This window comes from Macaca mulatta, chromosome 3 (genome assembly GCF_049350105.2).
Source record: "Macaca mulatta isolate MMU2019108-1 chromosome 3, T2T-MMU8v2.0, whole genome shotgun sequence".
Classification (NCBI taxonomy): domain Eukaryota; kingdom Metazoa; phylum Chordata; class Mammalia; order Primates; family Cercopithecidae; genus Macaca; species Macaca mulatta.
Genome location: NC_133408.1, coordinates 147,502,271 through 147,526,699, shown reverse-complemented (window position 1 = coordinate 147,526,699; position 24,429 = coordinate 147,502,271). Strand labels below are relative to the sequence as shown.

General features: G+C 36.6%; 2 protein-coding genes across 4 annotated transcripts in view; one reads left to right on the top strand and one right to left on the bottom strand.

The window, feature by feature from the left end:
- LAMB1 (laminin subunit beta 1) overlaps positions 1 to 2,755 on the top strand; it is an 87,294-nt gene extending 84,539 nt beyond the window's left edge. The window contains exons 32-34 of the mRNA XM_001090393.5: positions 218 to 394; positions 2,182 to 2,341; positions 2,466 to 2,755. Coding sequence (XP_001090393.4) covers positions 218 to 394; positions 2,182 to 2,341; positions 2,466 to 2,602 — 474 coding nt within the window. The 3' untranslated portion in view covers positions 2,603 to 2,755. The remainder of the gene's footprint in view (positions 1 to 217; positions 395 to 2,181; positions 2,342 to 2,465) is intronic.
- Positions 1 to 24,429, bottom strand: part of DLD (dihydrolipoamide dehydrogenase) — a 50,323-nt gene that overhangs the window by 13,232 nt on the left and 12,662 nt on the right. For 2 of the 3 annotated variants that reach the window (XR_013415495.1, XR_013415494.1), the window contains exons 6-14: positions 23,496 to 23,596; positions 23,056 to 23,199; positions 22,184 to 22,285; positions 10,845 to 11,035; positions 9,569 to 9,739; positions 9,068 to 9,257; positions 8,471 to 8,608; positions 7,433 to 7,522; positions 7,149 to 7,338 (exon numbers count right to left, since the gene is read on the bottom strand). Coding sequence is in view for 1 of the 3 variants with exons in the window: in XM_015134672.3 (XP_014990158.1) it covers positions 7,273 to 7,338; positions 7,433 to 7,522; positions 8,471 to 8,608; positions 9,068 to 9,257; positions 9,569 to 9,739; positions 10,845 to 11,035; positions 22,184 to 22,285; positions 23,056 to 23,199; positions 23,496 to 23,596 (1,193 nt within the window). In the remaining 2 variants the exon portion in view is untranslated. Of the gene's footprint in view, positions 1 to 6,568; positions 7,339 to 7,432; positions 7,523 to 8,470; positions 8,609 to 9,067; positions 9,258 to 9,568; positions 9,740 to 10,844; positions 11,036 to 22,183; positions 22,286 to 23,055; positions 23,200 to 23,495; positions 23,597 to 24,429 lie in introns of those variants that run through there. The other variant, XM_015134672.3, reaches the window with a different exon arrangement.

The window sequence follows — 24,429 nt, the reverse complement described above, 5'->3', positions numbered from 1 at the left end:
ATCAGAAGTACCAAAAGAATGAAGTGAATATATGAAATGTAGCAAAGACTAAAGTTAGACACTTCATGTAACTTTTCCTGAAATATTCTTTTTAGTAATTACTTCTTTTGGTCTAGAGCAAAATGGCACAGCAGACTTAAATCTTCCTCCAAACTTGTACTCATAGTAATTCAATTTCTTAAACTAATGGCTTGCTGGAAAACTGACATACTTTTAGATTGAGTCTGAAACTGCAGCTTCTGAGGAAACCTTGTTCAACGCGTCCCAGCGCATCAGCGAGTTAGAGAGGAATGTGGAGGAACTTAAGCGGAAAGCTGCCCAAAACTCTGGGGAGGCAGAATATATTGAAAAAGTAGTATATACTGTGAAGCAAAGCGCAGAAGATGTTAAGAAGGTACGTAAATCTTTAATTTCAGGGCTATGCTGTTAAAGGAGCCACCAGTCTCCTCCTTGCCTGCCTTAAGAGTAAGGGACATGGACCTAACAGAAACAGAATTCATCAGAAACATCAAATGACCTGTTTTGCAACAGCAGTCTTTAGAAGTGTGGATGGAAAAGAATGGGAATGAATATGGAAGTATCTAATAAGTATGACTTATGCCCTCAAATCCAAACTTGGACAAGAGTTTAGAAGAATGCAATTAACTTAGGGATAGAAGTCTTAAAACAGGCTTTATTTAAAAAAAAAAAAAAAAAAAAAAAAAAAAAAAAAAAAAAAACAACTATACTGACAAAAACCAGACATATTGAACTTGTATTTCTCTGCTGTAGTCAATTAAATTCTTCATGGCAGAGTAATTACCAGGCCATTTGAGAATATTTTAAAAGCAGGTTGGAACAGAGAACAGGTAGTAGGAAACCAAATCTTATCTCTTTGAGACACATTTTAAATTAACCTCTCACCTCTCATTGGAAGGCACTGTATTTTGCAGAGAAAAACTCACACAACCCAAATGTTTAATCAGAAGCCATGTAATAACTGAAACACATGTTTAGTTTCTAAATAATGCTTTAAAAACTTGGTGGTGGCGGGGTGGGGCTTAAAACCATTAAATGACTAGTCCCCAACTTTTTTGGCACCAAGGACCAGTTTCCTGGAAGGCCATTTTTCCACAGACTGTGGGGTGGGGATGGTTTCAGGATGAAACTGTTCCAGCTCAGATCAGGCATTAGATTTCATAAGGAGTGCGCAACCCAGATCCCTTGCATGCACAGTTCCCAATAGGGTTCGTACTCCTATGAGAATCTGATGTCACCACTGATAACAAAAGCTGGAGCTCAGGCAATAACACTTGCCTGCCCACCCCGTTCCTAACTGGTCCGTAGGCCTGGGGGCTGGGGACGCCTGCATTTACGGACCTAATTTCAGTATATAACTCCCTACTATTCAAAAATTTTCCTGGAAGTTACTGTAGCTTTTCAGGCATTACATAAGAGTAACCTCACTACCTCTCTCTAGGTTGGGGAAGAGAACAAAACAATGAGAAAAGTTCACTGCCACAGTATCAGACAGCTGTCTTTTCTATTGTGGTTTGTGTGGTTTCCTGCAGTAGAGGGCACAAATTTCTCAAGTACTCTGCTTCAGGACATTTTGCTTAATAACATTTTATCACAATAGAAAGAAAACCTCTTGAAATGAAATTTCCATAAATGGTTATTTGAACAGTTTCTAAAAAGAATAATTTGCATTCCAACCCCACACCCCATTTCTCTTCTCCTCACTCACTTCTTGCATATGCTACAATCTCACCTTTCCTTCCTATATCTTTTAATTTTTTTCCTCTGATTTCCTTATAAGCAAGTCTTCACAAACCCTAATTTAGTCAAGATCCAAAGGGCCTCCATTTCAATATGGGCTTCTCTAATATCTAATTTACTTTTGAAAAATCTGCACTTCTCTAATTCACAATACAATTATGCTACAATTTTCTATAGAAAAGTAATAATCAATAAAATGAGGACTTAGCCCTAAGGACCTGCTGCAACTCCGGAATTTTTTGAAATGTTCTTTAAAATCATGTCTATTTTGCATTCAATTCCACTGTTTGAAGATAAAATTTTAAATTACCAGTGAATAACTTAATGAAGCCTGAATATCCAGAATGCATGCCATGATTATACTATTGCTCTTAAACTGACACTAACATTACCACTTCTTTCTGTCTAAATGTGGAACTACAGACTTTAGATGGTGAACTTGATGAAAAATATAAAAAAGTAGAAAATTTAATTGCCAAAAAAACTGAGGAGTCAGCTGATGCCAGAAGGAAAGCTGAAATGCTACAAAATGAAGCAAAAACTCTTTTAGCTCAAGCAAACAGCAAGCTGCAACTGCTCAAAGGTGGGTCTTGTTTTTAATTATTTTAAATGTAAGGCATCGATAGTTTATTTCAAAGTGAAAAATCTATTCACTTTGTCTTGAGATCATAGTATAAATTGCTCAGACTTTATATATATATCCCCAGATTTAGAAAGAAAATATGAAGACAATCAAAAATACTTAGAAGATAAAGCTCAAGAATTAGCAAGACTGGAAGGAGAAGTCCGTTCACTCCTTAAGGATATAAGCCAGAAAGTTGCTGTTTATAGCACGTGCTTGTAACAAAGGAGAATATAAAACGGCTGAGGTGACCAAGGTAAAACAGCTACATTTTAAAAACTGACTTAATGATCTTCAAAATAAAACTCATCACCTATTTAATTTTTTAATCACATTTTGTATGGAGTTAAATAAAGTACAGTGCTTTTGTATATATATTTTGGTGTACTTGTTACTTTTACTGATTGTTGATGAATCCCTTTAGCAAAGAATGTTTTTTTCACGGTAAACTTGGATTTATAAACAAGTTTACTGCCTCCATGAAGACCCTAATTTATGTTGTCTATGAACAAGCTATTATATTTATCTGACAGGTAAACATCCTCCAAAACTCCACACCCTTGACTCCCCTCCCCCCAGTCACCTTCCCAGTGGGATTCCCCCAGTGGGATTCCCAGGTTGAGGTTAAGGAGGACAAGTATCTATGCTACCATCACTGTTTCAATGGTTGCTGAGTTGCTCCAACCATCAACCATCAAAACTCCTCTAAGTATTCCTTGCTCGAGGAATGAGAAAATCAGCAGGATGAACTAGGGCTTATAATCATTACTGCCTAGAAAAGGACCAGGGTTACTGAGGGGCAGGTTTCAATTAAATCAGGCCAGAATTTATGGATACTGCTCTTGCCAATTGAGCAATGCTACTACAGAGCACAGAATGATGCCCTAATTTCTCAGCTTTTGTATTGTATTTTGTGTGATTTTGCAACTAATCTAAGGAAGTAATTGCCAGGCCCATGTCAACTTTATTGCCTAACTAGCTGTATTAAAAGGCCAGCCCCTATGTGTTTTTTACACACTCTTAGAGCAAGACTATTCTGTGGACTGCTTAACAACCACCCACACATCCAACACAGCTGCATCTGAAGCTGGGCCTGGACAAAAGTTATGTAAACAGCTGTAAGTCAGTAACTTTTCTCTGGCCCAAAGCAATTAATTTGTCACTTTTATGGTACTGGTACCAAAACAGATATACAGACCATTGGAACAGAACAGAGGTCTCAGAAATAATACCACACATCTACAACCATCTGATCTTTGACAAACCTGACACAAGCAATGGGGAAAGGATTCCCTATTTAATAAACGGTGTTGGGAAAACTGGCTAGCCATATGCAGAAAGCTGAAACTGGATCCCTTCCTTATACCTTATACAAAATTAACTCGAGATGGATTAAAGACTTAAACCTAAGACCTAAAACCATGAAAACCCTAGAATAAAATCTAGGCAACACCATTCAGGACACAGGCATGGGCAAAGACTTCATGACTAAAACACCAAAAGCAATGGCAACAAAAGCCAAAATTGACAAGTGGGATCTAATTAAAGAGCTTCTGCACAGCAAAAGAAACTATCATCAGAGTGAACAGGCAACCTACAGAATGGGAGAAAATTTTTGCAAAGAACTTCAACCCCATCAAAAAACTGGCGAAGGGTATGAACAGACACTTCTCAAAAGAAGACATTTATGCAGTCAACAAACATGAAAAAAAGTTCATCATCACCAGTTATTAGATAAATGCAAATCAAAACCACAATAAGATACCATCTCATGCCAGTCAGAAAAGTCAGCAAGCAGATGCTGGAGAGGCTGTGGAGAAATAGGAATGCTTTTACACTGTTGGTGAGAGTGTAAATTAGCTCAACCATTGTGGAAGACAGTGTGGCAATTCCTCAAGGATCTAGAACTAGAAATACCATTTGACACACCAATGCTATTACTGGGTATATACCCGAAGGATTATAAATCATTCTACTATAAAGACCCATGCACACATATGTGTATCGAGGCACTGTTCAAAATAACAAAGACTTGGAACCAACCCAAATGCCATCAATGACAGACTGGATAAAGAAAATGTGGCACATATACACCATGGAATACTATGCAGCCATAATAAAGGATGAGTTCACGTCCTTTGCAGGGATATGGATGAAGCTGGAAACCATCATTCTAAGCAAACTAACACAAAAATAGAAAACCAAACACCACATGTTCACTTGTAAGTGGGAGCTGAACAATGAAAATACATGGACACAGGGATGGGGGTGGGGGAGGGAGACCATTAGGAGAAATACCTAGTGTAGATGATGGGTTGATGGGTGCAGCAAACAACCATGGCACATGTATACCTATGTAATCTGCATGTTCTGCACATGTACCCCAGAACTTAATTTAAAAAAAAATCCTAATAACTAGCAAAATTGTCATATCTCATCATCTACTAGAGCAATTATATAAGTATTTTACTTAACACAGTAGAAACTCTCCATTCCTTTTCAGCTAAACAATTAAAGATCTCACTTTGAAATTACTTTTTTTTTTTTTTTTTTTTTTGAGACACAGTCTCGCTCTGTCGCCAGGCTAGAGTGCAGTGGCATGATCTCAGTTCACTGCAACCTCCGCCTCTTGGGTTCAAGTGATTCTCCTGCCTCAGCCTCCTTAGTATCTGGGATTACAGGGGCCTGCCACCACACCTGGCTAATTTTTATATTTAATTAGTAGAGATGGGGTTTTACCACGTTGGCCAGGTTGGTCTCAAACTCCTGACCACAGGTGATCCGCCCACCTTGGCCTCCCAAAGTGCTGGGATTACAGGAGTGAGCCACTGCTCCCAGCCGGTTGAATTTATTTTAATCAGTTCAATGAAGTGGACAATTAATCTCACTCTTCACAAGCTATGAAAATATTGAGAGCTTAGTAGATAACAGTAACTGAAAAAACTTGTTTTATTCTTAGGACTTTATTCCCCACCCAGATTTGCATTCTCATACTGAATGTAAACACTTAAAGATGGATTTAACTGTTTTGTGTCTCTACAGCTAGGATTCCATATTAAATTATATTTCACTATTCCCTAACTAAAAACTTTTTTTCCCCTGAGTAAGGGATATGTTGGTATTTACATTAACAGCACTTCACATGATACTGGGATTTCAAATTTTTAAAAAGATGCAGAGTTCACTTCCAATAATGCCAAAGTAGCACACAGATACCAGACCAACCCTCCTGCTGATCGCAACTGCAAACTCTGAACAAACATATTTTAGGAAAAACTAAAGGCACTGGAAACAACTACAAACAGGTGGAAAGTAGAGGGGAGCTGGCACTTAAAAAGTGAACAGCACTGGCTAAATGTCTCATTTTTAATAGGTTCTCACTTGAGGGGGAAACAGAAGCCAAGTTTTATTGGTTAAGGATCAGAGGGCAGAATATGGGGCAACCACAACAGCTGGAACATGAAGGGGAAACCCCAAAAAAACAGGAGGCACAGAAGGGGCAGACTTCTGCCCAAACTCTGGTTGACCCCTGAACTACACACTTGCATGGGAAAGACTTCCAGCAGCATAGGTAAAGCTAAAACAACTGAGAAGAGATTTCAGCTGCTGCCACCTACAAAGAAGACAGAGTTTGGAGTTGGTGTTCAGCCAAGTTAGACAACTATCAATTTTCTTTAGAAGTATGTAACAGAATCCAGGGTCGTTATGTCACTCATAATGAGCATGAGACAATCTATGCTATCTATACCAAATTTCAGAACTACTTAATCTGAATTATTCTTAAATTTAGTTATAATATGCAAAAGCCTACTTAGCATTTAGTAATTTGTTACAATATACAAAAGCCTACTTAGCATTTAGTACTTTGTTACTTAAGTTTCCTTAGGACATGGTCATTTTAAACACCACACATCCAATTTTATACCACTCTTTAAATAGTCATTTACCCAGCCAAGGAAAACACAGATTAAAGACTCCCTTATATTATACTTCTCCAAAAGTATATATTAAACATTTAGTAGGTGTCTCTAAAATAGATGAAAGGATAATGACCTTTAAAATGCCTTAATATTGTCCTATAACATGAAAATAAAGATGCATTCAGGCCTACTAAATAAGAATATACACTAGAGGTAGTCGTAAAAAAAACTACGACCATCTCAACACGTACTCATAATAACCAGTAAATGAATATTTAAGATGTTTATTTCAGTATCTTCATTCCCCACTGTAATACATTTGAATCCCCACGTATTTGAGTTCCGTAAATAGACTCTCTTAATTTGGATAACTATGTAATTACCCTTCAGAGTTGTAGACAACAATGGAATCTTAAAAACCTCTTAAACACATAAATTCTACCCCTAAACTAAAAGAATTCAGGGGTTAAATAAAACAAGAAGCCACTTACTTACATCAGTTTGGTTTATAGACATTTGAATCTTATTTGAATGACTGACTTGTTTCTAATGTGAAAACCAAATTAAAAATAACTTGATCACTTTGCTTCAAACACAACTGTTCACATATCAAATTCTAACTCCATCTATGTAAAATTCAACTTTTCTGTATCAGAGAAAAAAGCTATTTAAATTCAGTGGCATTGAATCTTTCATGAACAGCATGAAAATATGAGTTGACGGAGATATTCCAGGATGCTACAATAAGTAGCTTTTTGTCTTACATATTAGTGCACTGAAACAAAATACTAAATTTATGTAAAATATAGATATAAGAGTATTCCATTCTGTCCAAACCTATTAAATACCTTCCAAAAGTTTCATAATTCAGTCCTAGAAATTCTTGGAGCTGTGAGAATATCCTGTTCAGGAATGTGACTTCTACAAAAGCTCCCAGGAAATTTCAGAAAAAAAAATATATAATCTTCTAATTCAAAAGTTGATTGATTTGCCAAATGATGCAGCAAGATTTGCTTCTCTAAAAGCTTCTGATAAGGTCTGCAAGGGAAGAAATTTAGAATTAAAAAACAAATATTTGTGGGCCAGAAGAAAATTTAGGCAACCATCAATTCTATATGTTGTTAATAATTACCGGATGTGCATGACAGACTCTAGCTATATCTTCACAGGATGCTCCATATTCCAAAGCAAGAGCAGCTTCATTTACCATTTCTCCAGCACCCTTTAAAATAACAAGCCAAGTAAATTTGCTACCATGGTAAAAAACTACATGCTAATAGGATAGCAATGGTTAACAGAGGAAGCTTTTAGATCTTAAAAACGCCTTAAATCTGTCTATCAGTTGAAGAAAAGTCAGGAAAAGCTTAACAGAAAAGGCGACACTGAAGAGCTTGGGCTCTGAAGCCAAAGGGCCTTCAATTCATATCTACCATTTACTACCTTAACCATTCATTGGTTCTGTGTGCTTCATTCAGTTTCTTCACCTCAAAAATAACAGCACCTATCTCACAAAGCTTATGTAAAAATAACAAAATGTATACTAAAGTGACACAGCACTCAAATATTCTATTCTCATTATTGTTACATCAGATACAAGAGATATCTATAAGAAAGATATATACTTTAGGCTCAGTGGTAGGAAAGGCTTCCCTTAGGAGGTAACATTTGAGCTGAGACCTGAACAATAGGAGCCAGCCATTCAAAGATCTGGAGGCAGAAGAGTTTAAACAGAGGGTACCTTAAGCACAAAGGCCCTAAAATGCAAACATTTGGCCTGTTGTGAAAATGAGAGAAGGCCCATGTGACATGGAATTAATGAGTAAAGGAGAGCAGAAAAAGAAGAGGTCAGAAAAGTAGGCACAAACAGATTCAGTGAGGCCCTGGATGTAACAATCTGAAGTTGAAAAGCACCACTGGAAGACTTTCAGGGGCATAATCTGGTATATGTTTTAAAGAGAGAATCTTGGCTGCAGGACAGAAAGTAGATGATACAGTGAGCAAGACTGTGAGAGTGCTGCTGGTATTCTTCTAGAAATGATGTAGAGAGAGCCATATTCAAAGTTTTGCTGGAAATGAGCAACCTCAGAGTAACACCAGGCGGTTTATAATTAATAAACAGTGATGCTTTCTAGAAATCTTAATGGGATTTCTCTGGTTTTATAATACTCACTGGTCCAAGAATATGTGCTCCCAGTACTCTGTCTGTCGATTTCTGCCCAAGGATCTTCACCATGCCATCTGTGTCAGCATTTGTCTTAGCTCTGCTGTTAGCAGCAAATGGGAATTTCCCAACTTTGTACTCAATACCCTGTGTGACAGTCAGAAAAAAAGAATCTACGTAAGTGCCAGAAAAGTTCATTCCAATTAGTAACATCATCTACCATTTGTTCAGAAAATAAATCCCAAGAAGGCAATTGTTCGCAAAGCACATAGAAGGAAAGACCAAAAGACTGGTTAATGAAATATATCTTGGGCACAAATGCAAGCAAATACAAATGTCTGTCCATCTGGTTATATTTCAAAGCCAAATATAAAAAATCTGGAATTACTAGTTTTTTAATATAAGCAACTTCTCCTCCTCTCAATTACTGCTGATAAATCTGTGAATGATCTCTTTATAATGCTAACAAGGGAAAAAATATATAAGCTAAACTATATTTCACAGCTGTTAAATACATTAGCCTAATGATAAAATGCTGTTTCTCAACCACCAGTGTCAATGGCACAACTCACACATTGGCGTAAAACCACCCATGTTCAGACTTACCTCTTCTTTCAACTGCTCTTCTGATTTGCCAACCCAAGCAACTTCAGGGTGTGTGTAAATCACTGATGGCACACAATTGTAGTCAATGTGCACAGCACCACCAGCCATTCCTTCCACACAGATAATGCCTTCATCCTCTGCTTTGTGAGCCAGCATTGGACCAGCAACTACATCACCAATGGCATAGATACTACCACAGAAATCAAAAGAAACACAATGAATTTCTGAAAGCACAGCTACTTATCTTCAGTTAAATCATGGTAACAGAAGTTTCCAGTAAATAAGTCACCAAAAAATGTATCAAATGCAGCTCTTCAAAAATCTATGAATTCGGCTTCTTATCTCTGAGTAAAATTCAGTTCTTTTTTATTTTACATTTTGTAAGTTTACTGTTCTTCCCCAAAGCCAATACATATTCTAAGCATAAAAATCTTACTTTTCAAAATACTGTTTGAAATAAATTTTAAAATTACTGAAAATGCAGACAATTATCCAACTTACTTTGGAATTTTAGTTTGAAATCTGGTATTAACTGGAATTCTACCTCTGGGATCTAGTTCAATTCCCAGCTCTTCTAGTCCCAAATTCTTAGTAAAGGGTCGTCGGCCAATGCAAACCAAGAGTACATCACAAGTGATAACTTCAGCTTTACCACCAGAAGCAGCTTCAATACTAGATAACAAACAGTATATAAATGTTAAATACACATCTGCATAAATTGATAGGCTTAGAAATTTAAGGCCAGTTATTTCTCAACTGTTGATGACATTTTTGTTTTGTTTTGTTTCTGAGATGGAGTCTTGCTCTGTCGCCAGACTGGAGTACAGTGGTGCAATCTCAGCTCACAGCAACCTCCACCTCCCAGGTTTCAGAGATTCTCCTGCCTCAGCCTCCTGAGTAGCTGGGACTACAGGTGCACACCACCACATCCAGCTAATTTTTATATTTTTAGTAGAGATGGGGTTTTACCACGTTGGCCAAGCTAGTCTTGATCTCCTGATCTCATGATCCACCCACCTCGATCTCCCAAAGTGCTGGGATTACAGGTGTGAGCCACCACACCCAGCCAGCACTGATGACATTTTTAACAATATAAGTTATTTGAATGCAAACATAAGACTCAGACAATGAAAGAGATTTATCATTAAAATCTAGAGGTCCATTATTAAAATCTCACAAAAACCACAGTATAATAAACCAGCAGTTAAGAATATGGTCTCTGGGTCACAAAAATCCAAATTCAACTACTGACTGCCACTCACTAGCTGTGTGGCAAGTTAGTCATTAATTAAGTCAATGAATTCAGCTTCTTATCTTTGAGTAAAAGTTAGTTATTAAACTATTTAAATACTATTAACTATTTAATTTAAATATTTATTTAAGAACTAATTCATTAAATATGTGAAATGCCACTAAAGTATTTAATCAGTAGAGTACCAGACGTATAGTAAACAATCTTTTATTACTGATTTCCCCATATATCTGCCAAAAAATATTGGTTCAATTTTATTGAATATTGGGAATTTAAATTTTTCTGAATACACTATAAGAAGGTACAACAATGAGAATATTGGATTAATCTTTCTAGCATTAACCTAATCATAAATTTCAATGTGCTAATGCAATAATTTGATAAGCAACTGAGTGATATTAAGTAATAAAATGACCTTACGTTATAAAAAAACCTGTATTTGCTAAGCTGATTTTGAAACTTGAGTGTTTTCCTTCAAGAAACAAGACAGGGATGCTACATCAAAAACAAATGATGTATACTTACGAAACATCAATTTTTCCATCTGACTTCTTGGTAGCACCAGTAACCTTTGTATTCAATTTAAATTTAAACCCCTGTTTTTGAAGGATGCGTTGAAAGTTTTTAGATATCTCCATATCAATTCCAACTCCACCTACATGACCTAAAAATTCAACTGCTGTCACATCTGCACCAAGTCTTTGCCAAACTGAACCCTGCAAATAAAAACCCCAATAATCATAAAAGTTTCTATAGCAAATGTTTATGAAATCATCTTAATAATTTATTGTAAAATATTTTCTTCTTTCACTAGTATGTTCCTATGAGAAGCTCTGAGGTTTAAAATTAACCCTGTGTTAAATATGTATAACTTCATACATTTATTAACTTATTCATTCAATATCTGTTGAATACTACATGCTAGGCAGTATTTTAGCTTCTAGGCATACATTAGTGAACAAAGCTAAAATCTCTGTTCTCAAGGATCTTATATTCTGGCAGGGGACATAGACAAATACGTAAAGTTCATAACAGAGAATAAAGTGCTACAAGAAAAATAAAACAGGAAGTAGAACTGGGACTACTGATTACCGGGATTACAATTTTGAATAGCACGGTTGGGGAAAGCCTCACTGGGAGTGACATTTGCACAAAACTTGAAAGAATGAGGCAATGAACTATCTAGTTAACTGGGGGAAAAGTGTTGTTCTAGGCAGAGGGAAACAGCAAGTGCAAAGGTCTTGAGGAAAAGGAAGTAGGCTACGAATCACTGATGTTTGCAGAATATTAAACTGGCTTCCTATTTTCTTTTCTCAACAAAGGACAAATTTTTACTTTTTCATTCAAATTATAATTTAAACTGAACGCCAGTTTACTTTAACATTTTGAAAATTAGCATAACTTCTAAACAATTATATATTAAACAATACATAACTGGCAAGATAAACATAATTTCACAGCATTAAATATGAAAAACCATGAACATATCCTTTGCAAGAATGTATACTAAAACCATCTGGTAATTCAAATGAACTATACAAGTTTACCTTCCCTAAATTAGGTGTGGGCATTCATTTAAAAAATCTCATGAATTTCTGGTATGAAGACTGAGTTAACTAGAGGCAATACAGTGACACTAAAAATCTAACACTATGTACATATAAAAGTTAACTCAAAATGGATCATGGACCTAAATGTAAAACCCAATACTGGCCGGGCGCGGTGGCTCAAGCCTGTAATCCCAGCACTTTGGGAGGCCGAGACGGGTGGATCACGAGGTCAGGAGATCGAGACTATCCTGGCTAACATGGTGAAACCCCGTCTCTACTAAAAATACAAAAAACTAGCCGGGCGTGGTGGCGGGCGCCTGTAGTCTCAGCTACTTGGGAGGCTGAGGCGGGAGAATGGCGTGAACCCGGGAGGCGGAGCTTGCAGTGAGCCGAGATCACGCCACTGCACTCCAGCCTGGGAGACACAGCGAGACTCCGTCTCAAAAAAAAAAAAACAAAAACAAAACAAAACAAAAAAAAACCCAATACTATGAAACTTCTAGAAGAACACCTAGGAGAGGAAATCCTAGAATTGACCTTGAGTTAGGCAAAGATTTCTTTGATGTAACACCAAAAGCACAATCCATAAAAGAAAAATGATAAATTGGACCTCATCAAAATTAGAAAGTTTTAGATAACATTGAGAACACAAAAACAGAAGCCACAGACTGGGGAAAAAAATTACAAAACTTCTATCTGATAAAGGATTTATATCCAGAATATATAAAGAATTCTCCAAACTCAGTAAGAAAAATTCAATAAAAAATGGACAAATGTCTGAAGAGGGAAGATATACAGAGATGGCAAATAAGTACATTAAAAAATGCTCAACCCTGTAAGTCATTACAGAAATCTAAGTTAAAACCACAATGAACTGAATTCAACAACACATTAAAAAGATCATTCACCATGATCAAGCAGGATTCATCCCAGAGATGCAAGGATGATTCAACATACATAAACCAATAAACATGATTCGTCACATTAACAGAACCAAGAACAAAAACCATATGATCATTTCAACAGATGCTGAAAAAGCCTTTAATAAAAATTCAACATCCCTTCATGATAAAAACCCTCAAAAAACTAGATATAGAAGGGACACATCTCAAAATAGTAAGACAAACTCACGGCCAACATCATACTGAACGGGGAAAAATTGAAAGCCTTTCCTCTAAGATCTGGAACAATATAAGAATGCTCATTTTTCACCACTTTTCTCAACATAATACTGGAAGTCCTGGCCTCAGCAATTATAGAGGAGAAAGAAACAAAGGGCAATCAAATTGGAAAGGAAGAAGTCAAATTAATCTTTTGTGCAGACTATATGATCTTATATTTAGAAAAACCTAAAGACTCCACCAAAAAACTATTAAACTTACAAACTAATTCAGTAAAGTTGCAGGATACAAAATCAACATACAAAAATCAGTAGCATTTATATACACCAATAGTGGACAATCTAAAAAAGAAAAAAAAAAGCAATCCCATTTGCAATAGCTACAGAGAATATAAAACACCTAAGAATCAATTTAGCCAAAGATGTGAAAGGTCTATACATAAAAAACTAAAAAACACTGATAAAACAAATTGAAGAGGACACAAAAAATAGCATGGACTGGAAAAATTAATATCGTTAAAATGACAATACTACCCAAAGTAATTTACAGATTCAATGCAATCCCTATCAAACTACCAATGACATTCTTCAACTGCCAAAGTAATCCTGAACAACAAAAAAAAAAACCTGGAAGAATCATATTACCCAGCTTCAAAATTTACTAAAAAGCTATAGTAACCAAAATAGCATAACATAATACTGTCATAAAAAGACACATAGACCAATGGAACAGAATAAAAAACCCAAATATAAATCCACACATTTTCCGCTAACTCATTTTCAACAAAGGTATCACAAACACAATGAGGAAAAGGCAGTCTCATCGATAAATGGTGCTAGGAAAACTGGATAACCGTATGCAGAAGAATGAGACTAGACCCCTATCTCTTACCATATACAAAAGTCAAATCAAAATGGATTAAAGACTTGAATCTAAAATCTGAAACTATAGAATTACTGAAAGAATACATTGGAGAAATGCTCCAGAACACTGGTCTGGGCAAAGACTCATTGTGTAAGACCTCAAAAGTATAGGCAATAAAGCAAAAACAGACAAATGGGATTACATTAAGTTAAAAAACTTTTGCACAGCCAAGGAAACAATTCACAAAGAGACAACCCACAGAATGGAAGAAAATATTTGCAAACTATCCATCTGACAAGAGATTAATAATCAGAATATATAAGGAGCTCAAAAAAAAAATCCAGTTTTAAAATGAGCACCAGATCTGAATAGACATTTCTCAAAAGATGACATTCAAATGGCCAACACATGTATGAAAAAATGTTCAACATTATTAATTGAGAAATACAAATCAAAATCACAATGAGCTATCATCTCACCCCAGTTAAAATGGCTTTTATCAAAAAGATGGCAATGCTGACAAGGAAGTGGAGAAAGGAGAACCCTCATACACTGTTAGTGGGAAGTAAGTTAGTAAAGCCACTACGGAAAACAGTATGAAGGTTCCTCAAAAAACTAAAAATAAAACTACAATATGAGCCAGCAATTCCACTACTGGGTATATACCTGAAAGAAAGGAAATCAATATATTGAAGAAATATCTGCACTCCATGTTTACTGCAGCACTATTCACAATAGCCAAGATATAGAATTAACTCAAGTGTCCATCAGCAGACAAATAAAGAAAATGTGGTACACATATACAATGGAATATTATTCCGCCATAAAAAAAGAATGAAATTCTGTCATTTGCAACAAAACAGATGGAACCAAAGGACAGTATGTTCAGCGAAATAAGCTAGGCATAGAAAAGACAAATATCGCATGTTCTAATATGTGAGAGTTAAAAAAAAAAACAAAACTGAACTCATGGAGATAGCAGAATGATGGTTACCAGAGGCTAGGAAGGCTAGGGGGAGAAGAGGAATGAAGAGAGGTTGATTAATCAGTGCAAATATACAATTAGAAGAAATAAGAGCTGGTGTTAATGCAGGGTTGACTATAGGTAACAATCAATTATACATTTCAAAATAGCTAGAAGAGAATAATTCAATGTTCCTATCATAAAAAAAGAGTTTGAGGTGATGGATAGCCTAATTACCCTGATTTAATTATACGAATGTATCAAATTATCACATGTACCTTGAAAAAAGTACATCTATTATGTAGCAATTTAAAAAATAAAAATAGGAAAAAAAAACCCACAATGAGTTACTACTACACAACCACTAGAACAGCTCAAATTTTTTAAAAAAATGACAATACCAAGTACCAGTGGAAAAGTGGAGCAAACAGAAATTTACATTGCTGGTGGGATTGTACGGAAAACAGTGTAACGGTGTTCCTTGAAGTTAAAATAATTACCATATGACCCAACAATTACACATCTAGTTATATACCCAAGAGAAATGAAAACAGATATCCACACAAAAACTTGTACACAAATAGACACAGCAGTGTCATTCATAATAGTCTGAAAGTAGAAACAACCCAAATGTCCACCCCTGATGAATGGATAAACAAAATGTGCCATATCCAGAGAATGAGATATTTAGCCATATAAAGAAATGAAGTATAGATACATGCTACAACTTGGATGAACCATAAGAACATTATGCTATGTAAAGAGAGCAGACACAAAATAATACATATTGTATGATTCCATTTATATGAAATGCCCAGAATAGGCAAATTCATAGACACAGTATAATTAGTGGTTTCCAGGGGCTGAGCAAAGGGAGAAATGGAGAATGACTGCTAATGGGTACCAAGTTTCTTTTAGGGTGATGAAAATGTTCTAGAGTTAGACAGTGGTAACAGTTGTACAACTCTATGAATATACTAAAAACCTTTGAATTGTACATTTTAAATGGGTGAACTGGTATGTGAATTATATCTCGATAAAGCTGTTTAAAAAGCAAACAAAAAAAAAGGACCATTCTTGGAAACTGGGATAGGAGTAAATAGAGGGGAAATAATGGGAGTGTGGAAATGATAAGAAACATCATCTTGGAGTCTAATTCAAAGTAGGGAGTGATGAGCATAGACAAGCGCCCTACTCTTTAGGAAAACTGATTTTAAAATACTTACAGACACGAAAACTCAACAGCATCTACCACTTATTTAGAGCTTACTAAATGCCAGTCACTGCATTAAGTGTTTTAAATGTATTAAATCTCAGCAATAGTCCTTTAAGTTAGTTATTTTTATCCCCTTTTTGATGACAAACCAACTGGTTCAGAGTGGCTCATTAACTTAACAAAAACATAAGTCAGTAAGAGGCAGAGTTGAAATTCAAATTTAAATCTGTTCAATTCCAAAACATTTGTTCTTTAATACTACACTAAACTGGAATGGAAGAAGAAAGGCAAAATATAAAAAATAAAAATACAGTCATGTGAATAATCTTTATGAGAAAATAAACATTATGACTACACAGTAAATTCTCTAATAAGTTTAAGTTTTTAAAAAGACATGTAAAAACTAATTCAATACGGTCACAGATATCTAACTCATTGTGTCAAAAGACTCAAGGCTTATACAAAACCTAAAGCAAAACTGCTGAGATGAACAGAATTATTGCTTGCAGATATTATTATTATGACCAATAAAATAAAGTAAATGTTATTCCTTTTTTCTTCTTTTATCCAACTATGAGAACAAAGTAGAATGAACAGAAGAAATATTGTTAACCAAGAGGCAAAGCCCAAGATTAAGAACAACTGGTCATTTTTAAAGAATTAATTCCCGGCTGGGCATGGTGGCTCACGCCTGTAATCCCAGCACTTTGGGAGGCCGAGGCAGGAGGATCATGAGGTCAGGAGTTCAAGACCAGCCTGGCCAACATGGTGAAACCCCGTCTCTACTAAAAATACAAAGAAAAATTAGCTGGGTTGGTGGCGCGTGCCTGTAATCCCAGCTTCTCAGGTGGCTGAGGCAGGAGAATTGCTTGAACTGGGACCTGGGAGGTGGAGGTTGCAGTGAGCTGAGATCATATGCCACTGTATTCCAGCCTGGGCTACGGAGCGAGACTCCGTCTCAAAAAAAAAAAAAAAAAAAAAAACATTGACAATACAGGCACTCTCAGTGAACTCTGGGAACTTAGCACAAGGGAACTGCCAAAAGGTGGCAGACAGGCAAATATGCCTAAATTTTCAAAAATGGAAAAGAAGAGATTCTGCTAAACACTAGAAGACATTATTAATCAGCTGGTTTCACAATCATTAGACACTACCACAAGTGTTCCAAACAGGTCACGTTAACCACTCTTACTTTCTGAAGGGTTTCTGGACTGGTTAATGTAGTATATTTTGGTATCAGCAAGGTGTTAAAAAAAAATTTAAGAAAATCTCATGATATCTTTGTAGATTTGATGGAGAAATGAAGACGAATAAACATCAAAGGTGTTTATAACTGATGAAAGACTGTACTGTCAGATGGCTTTCAATATTTCATCCTGGTCAAAAATTTGTACTAATGATGTGAATGACAACGGAAGTTTGCTTAACCAAGATCGGACCAGACGATGGGACTGCGTGCCTTAATTGTCATACTTCCAAAATTTATGAACTATGAAAAGTAAAAGCAGTTAAGTACAAGAATGACAGAATCAAGACTAAGATATAGATTGAAATAATGAGTGCGAGTGAACAAGATTAAATTAAAGCAAGAATAAAGGTTCAAAGTCACTTAGGTTTAGAAAATCAGATTTCCAAATGCAAAGAATGTGGTTTTTATCTGAACATAAGCTCAATGTCTGCTTTATAAAAACAACTAAACTGATTTTAAAGGATTACATTATAAGAAGTACACTACACATATCAAAAGAAGTACTCTCTACAACCCTGAACATGTTTAGATTACAAGCTTTCTTTTTCTTTTTGAGATGGAGTCTTGCTTTGTTCCCCAGGCTGAAGTGCAGTGGCGTGATCTTGGCTCACTGCAAGCTCCACCTCTCGGGTTCACGCCATTCTCCTGCCTCAGCCTCCCAAGTAGCTGGGACTACAGGCTCCCGCCACCACACCCAGCTAATTTTTTGTATTTTTAGTAGAGACGGGGTTTCACTGTGTTAGCCAGGATGGTCTCGACCTCTTGACCTCGTGATCCGCCCGCCTCGGCCTCCCAAAGTGCTGGGATTACAGGCGTGAGCCACCGCGCCCGGCCAGATTACAAGTTTTCTTGACGGACTGGACAGGATCCAAAGGTTGATGACAAAATAACAGACCTATTATCCATGAGACCTAAGTACTAAACATTAAGAAAACCAATGGAGATTTAAATAGGAATTAAAAATTCAGTCCTGCCTTCAAGGAGCTTTGGTCTTACAGGAAAGTCAGCCATGGACAAATAAATGCAATTATTAGTGGGTACTATGGAAATGTAGATACATTATACTAAGGACTCAAACAATGAAAGACTTGAGCTTTCTTAAAAGAAAGAATTCTTCACTAAAAAGGTAACTTAAAAGCTGATTTTTGTTTTTGGGGTTTTTTTTTGAGACAGGGTCTCGCTCTTTTGCCCAGGATGGAGTGCAGTGGCATGATCCCAGCTCACTACAGCCTCAAACTCCCAGGTTCAAGTGATTCTCCCATCTCAGCCTCCTGAGTAGCTGGGACTACAGGCACACACCACCGTGCCCAGCTCATTTTTTATATTTTTTGTAAAGATAAGGTCTCACATTGTTGCCCAGGCTGGTCTCAAACTCCTGGGCTTAAGCAATCTGCCTGCCCCAGCCTCCCAAAGTGCTGGGATTACAGGCATAAGCCACCATGCCCAGCCTAAGCTGATTTTTGAAAGGTATTTATCCTATCAAAAATGGGCAACAATAATAAAAGCTAATATGTAAGTACTTATTACATATATCAGCTACTGTGCTACATGCTAAAGACAGTGAATCAAACAGCTATGATCTCTGCCCTCATGGAGTTTATGTTTCAATGAAAGAGAGAGAAGAGAACAAGTACAGGTTGAATATCTCTTATCCAAAATGCTTGGGACCACAGTGTTTCAAATTCTGGATATTTTTCCAGTTATTGGAATATCTGCATTATATACTTGCTCAGTTGAGCATTCCCAATTTGAAAGTTTGAACCTGAAATGTTCCAGTGAGCACTTCCTTTGAGTGTCATGTTGACAGTCAGAAAGTTTCAGATTTTGGAGCATTTTGGATTTTTGTTTTTCAGATTTGGGACGTTCAACCTGTAATACCAAGAAAGTAAGATAAATACTGTAAGAAACAGAAGTATGCAGCACAATGGAACACTCGACAAGAATACCTAAAGACATTTAGGGTAGTCAGGGAGGGGCTCACAAGAGTGCAGGGACTGGTAGAGGGAAATGTTCCTAACAGAGGAAGGGCTAAAGATAAGACCAAGGAACTTGGCTTGTTCAGGAACTAATATTTCAATATACTAGTACAGAGTTTGAGAGCGGGGGGGAGCTAGAAAAAAGGCTAGAGATATAAGCTGGTGCCACATCATGCTGGTCTTTAAACAGCAAAGAGTTTGAATTTATCCTAATAGTAATAGTAAGCTGTTGAAGGGTGTTAAGCAGAGAAGGAACATGGTTAAATCTGTGTTACTAAAAAATCACTCCAGCCACAATGAGGAGGATTAGAAAAAGATGAAAGAAGCCAGGAAGACCTAGCGCAAGACATGACACTGGCCTGAACTAATCTATCTAGGTAGATGAATAAAGAGAAGTAAATATACTCCGTGTGTGTGTGTGTGTGTGTGTACCCAGTGACTGAGTGATACGGGGGGAGGGCACAGGAAAAATCATATGTAAGTCCCAAACTTCTTGCTTAGGACTTTATATAAACAGCAGTACCACTCACTGAGGTGGGAAATGCCAGAAGAGAATTAGGTTTGGTTTTGTTTGTTTGAGGTGGGGAGTGGGAGTAGGATGGGGAAAGAAAGGTTAAGTTATACATTTAGTGAATAAATAGAGTGCCTGTGAGACTCACAAATAGACATTCAGATATAAAAGTCTAGAGGCAAAGAGAAAGGATCAGGCTGCAGACATCTGTAGTCCTTAGGCAACTGAGGTGAGAGTGAAGAGAATATTCTGTAGAAAGGCAAAAAAAGGTCTAGGACAGAACCCTGAGATAGAATCTAGAGTAATATTAACAATTGGCCAGGCATGGTGGCTCACACCTGTAATCCTAGCACTTTAGTAGGAGGCCGAGGCGGGCAGATCACAAGGTCAGGAGTTCGAGACCAGCTTGGCCAATGTGGTGAAATCCTGTCTCTACTAAAAGTACAAAAATTAGCCTGACATGGTGGTGGGCGCCTGTAGTCTCAGCTACTAGGGAGGCTGAGGCAGGAGAATCGCTTGAACTTGGGAGGCGGAAGTTGCAGTGAGCCAAGATGGTGCTGCTGCACTCCAGCCTGGGTGACAGAGCAAGACCTGGACTCAAAAAAAAAAGAAAGAAAAAAAGAAAACTACTAACAATTAAAGGGAAGCCTAAGAAAGGGGACTTGCATAATATGGAGAATTCAGCTCAAAGAGCAGATGTAAAAATGGAAGACTATGAAATCGCAGAAGTTAGGGAAAGAGTTTCAAAGGCAAGAAAATCAGCAATGCTAATTACTGCCAAATAAAGCAGTGAAGAAATTATTCCACCAGACTGAGCAATAAATGGATTCATGCCCCAAGAGCAATTGACTGGCACAAGCCATAGACTGAGGAGTGAGTGGAAGTTGATGAAATAAAGCATGGACAACTCTTTTGAGAAGCTGGGTTTTGAAGGAAAAGTGCGAACAAAATTGGTAACTCAAGAAGGACATGGGACCAAGAGAAGGAGTATTTATGTGCACACAAATCTGTGTTAATGACTGCAAATGCATCTGAGCATGTGTATGGTACACAGGTGCACACATAGCAGCACATGAAACTGTAAATGAGAAGGAAAGAGTCTGAAGACTGAAAAATACAAGAATAAAAATCACAAAACAAGTCTCTGAAAAGGCAGATGATGTGCTACCAAGCATAAGTAAAGGGATTGTCTTAGGGAAAATGGCATTTCCATAGTAAGAGGAGAGATAATCAAAAGGATAGGTGTAATAACAGGTAAAAGCATTTTCAAATTTAGGACATCAACTTGAGGGAGTTCTCATCTGATGATTTCTCTTTTATGTAATATTTAAAAGACAAGGTCATCCACAGGCAGAGAAGACAGTATACAAGCAGAGATTTGAGAAGAGTAGAAAATGAAAATGGCCATTGCAGAGACCAGGGCAGTGTACCATCTTAGGAAATAATAAACTGTCAGCAAGGCTGAGGTTCTTGTTTAGGTTTGTGCCAAGAATTAATACAAGTACCAATGTGTAGAGTGTGTTTTTCTCCAGGTGCAGTCAATAGCCTGGAAATAGCATAAAAAGGGCAGACTGCTGCATTCAACCAGAACTAGAGTTTTGCCAAGCAGATATGACAGAACAGTGAGGCAAGCAACTCAAGGACACCTGTAAGAGTGTGGTTAAAGTGATGGACTATGGCATCTAAGCTGATCAGGAACGCAGTCAAGACTAGAAAGGGCAGATCGCAAGAAAGTAGATCCATGGACTAGAAAACCTAAAAAAGGGTACAAAGTACACTAGGAATAACTGAGTAAAAGAGGAAAGGAGGTCATGGTTAGATAATAAAACATCTGAATGTAATATTTCAGAAGTAGAGCAATTCCTGGTGATTACAAGGCACAGTGGCTCTAAAATGGAGGGAGGTCATTGGAATTGTGTGGAAAGCTGCCAAATGGACAAGAAGGGAGAACAAGGCAGACAGAAGGTCTAAAATAACATGGTGTTCAGAGAAATGCAAGTAGTTTGACATTTCTAAAATCTAAGAGGCATAAAGATAAGGACAGAGAAGGGAAGAGCCAAATCATGTATGTCGTGGTAAAGAGAATAATCTTTATCTGGAATGCAATTTGCTCAGGATAAAAGCTGTCCTCAAATATCTGAATGGCTGTCATATTAAAAAAGAATTAGACCAGTTCTAGGAAATAGGAGGGTGGAAGGTACAAGGAAACAGACTAAAATAAAGAACAACATTCTAAATGAGTAAATAAATAGGCTGTCTTGAAAAAAACAAAAGTAAACTCTTTTTTACTAGAAGTGTTCAAGCAAAACTCAATGCTGATCAGCCTATAATGTTATACAAAGAATCAAAAAGGTGACCTTTAAGTCCCTTCCAACTCCAAGGAGGTAATAAGAAGCAGAAAGATAACACTTACCAATTCTACACCTATTACTCCTGCACCAATAACAACCATCTTTTCTGGAACTTTTTTTAAAGATAAAGCACCTGTAGATGACACTATTGTATCTTCATCAATCTGTAAGAAAAACAAAAGATATAATCAAAATAATCTGAAAAAACCTAGTACAGTCGACCCTCCATATCCATGGGTTCTGAATTTGCAGATTTAACCAACCATGTACTGAAAAATATTCAGAAAAAAAATTGATGGCTGCATCTGTACCAAACATGTACAGATGGGTTTTTTTTGTCATTATTCCCTAAACAATATGGTGTAAGAACTACTTGCATAGCATTTACAGTGTATTAGGTATTATAAGTAACCTAGAGATGACTTAAAGTATACAGGAGGAAGTATGCAGATTATATGCAAATACTATGTCATTTTATGTAAGGCACTTGAGCATCTGTGGGTTTTGGTATCCAAGGGGGGGTCCTGGAACCAATCCACGAAGGATATGAAGAGATAAATGTATTTATAAACTGTGATCTCAGCAGAATCACTAAAAATCCTACGTCATTTATTTGTTTTGAGGTATCTATATACCTAATTTCATCAAATCCCATTAAAAATGCTGACTTTAAATTTTATCCTCCAATATTCCAAACGCAATGGTCAATTTTAACTTCATACTGTACTCAAACATATCTTAATATAAAGTGTTCTATAGCTGGTCAAAATCACTGCAGAATAAAGACAGGTAACTTCCCAAAGCTGAATGACCATCAAAATATAGTATTTCAGTCAGAAATCTCTCATTCAAAGTTCACAAATAGCATAAATAATTTATAAAACATATTTCTAAAGAAAAGTTGTAATGGTTGTAAATTACGAAGCATAAATACCGTGATTCCAGGAAAAGGAGTAACTTCTGAACCCGTAGCTATAAGAATGTTCTTTGTATCAACAACCTGAGTGCCGCCATCAACTTTCGTAGCAGTGACTTGATTTTTGCCAGTTATCTTTCCATATCCATTGACATGAATAACCTTTATGAAATAATGTTTATAAATTCGCAAAGTTTAAAGTAATTTGTTTGATGAATCATTCCAAGGAAAAATTACTCTGTAAATAATTTATCTAAAACAAAATGCTTCCTTACTCAGTAATGCTACACCATGCAGCAAAACATGTGATATATGTCAGGGAAATCTATTTCAGGTTAGCAAGCTATTTTAAATTAAATAAATATTCCCCTGTAACCAAGTTCAAATATCATCACTCCATAATGCAAAGTTTAATGTGTATTCAAAGTAAAGCAGAAATCTGAATATTAAACACTGACCTTATTCTGTTTGAATAAGTGGGCAATTCCACCTGTTAAAGCTTTTACTGCAGTACTCTTCTGCTCCATCATCTTGTCTAAATTCAAGCGAACTTCGGACACTGTAATTTGTTAAATTAATCTTTAGTCCTTAGTTAAATTCTTGAAGCACTGTGCAGTGTTTTCCACTCACCAACTGGAAAATTTCAACCTAATGCTCATAAAAGCCAGTATTAAAGTTTCAAAATGTAATAACTTATAATTATGGCTGACAAAGTTTAATCACCTAGGTTTTAATCACTCATTCAACTCAGAAGAGAACTCTGAAGCAACAGTATTGGATAAAAATGCTCAACTCAATTAAACTTTAGAGGTAAGAAGGGTATCTTAGAAAGTACCTCACATAACAACCAACACATATCTTAGAGATAAGGAAAAAGAGACTGAAAGATTTCTGATTTACCCAGGGTCACAGAGCTAGGATGTAAAAGCCTTGCCTACAATGCAGGTCTCCCGACTACCCCTAGCTCTTCTTTCTTTACATCATTCCATTTTTCATCTAGTATGATATTCTATATGATTTAGTGCATACACATCATCTCTATATCCAATGGACTGCCTGTAAGTAGCCCCTCAAACCTACCTCTGTAAAGAAACAAATGAAGGAAAAGTAACAACCCAAGGTTATGACTAGGTCCTGCCCAGAAGAGACTACCTTTCTGGAAGTACCTACCAACAACAATAAGTGGAGACAAAAGATTAAAACAGCTCAAAAAGTATGTCAGGAGACAAGATACGTTATGAAATGTCCTTTTCCTTTTCCGCTATGCCTCACTCTTTCTCTCTAATTTTTCTACTACCAAAAGCTTAAGTGGGCCTTCCTTCCTTCCTCTATCTCCCCATAGTACTCAGGAATCCAGCCCTCTCAGTGATCTCCAGGTTTCAGGAAATGAAA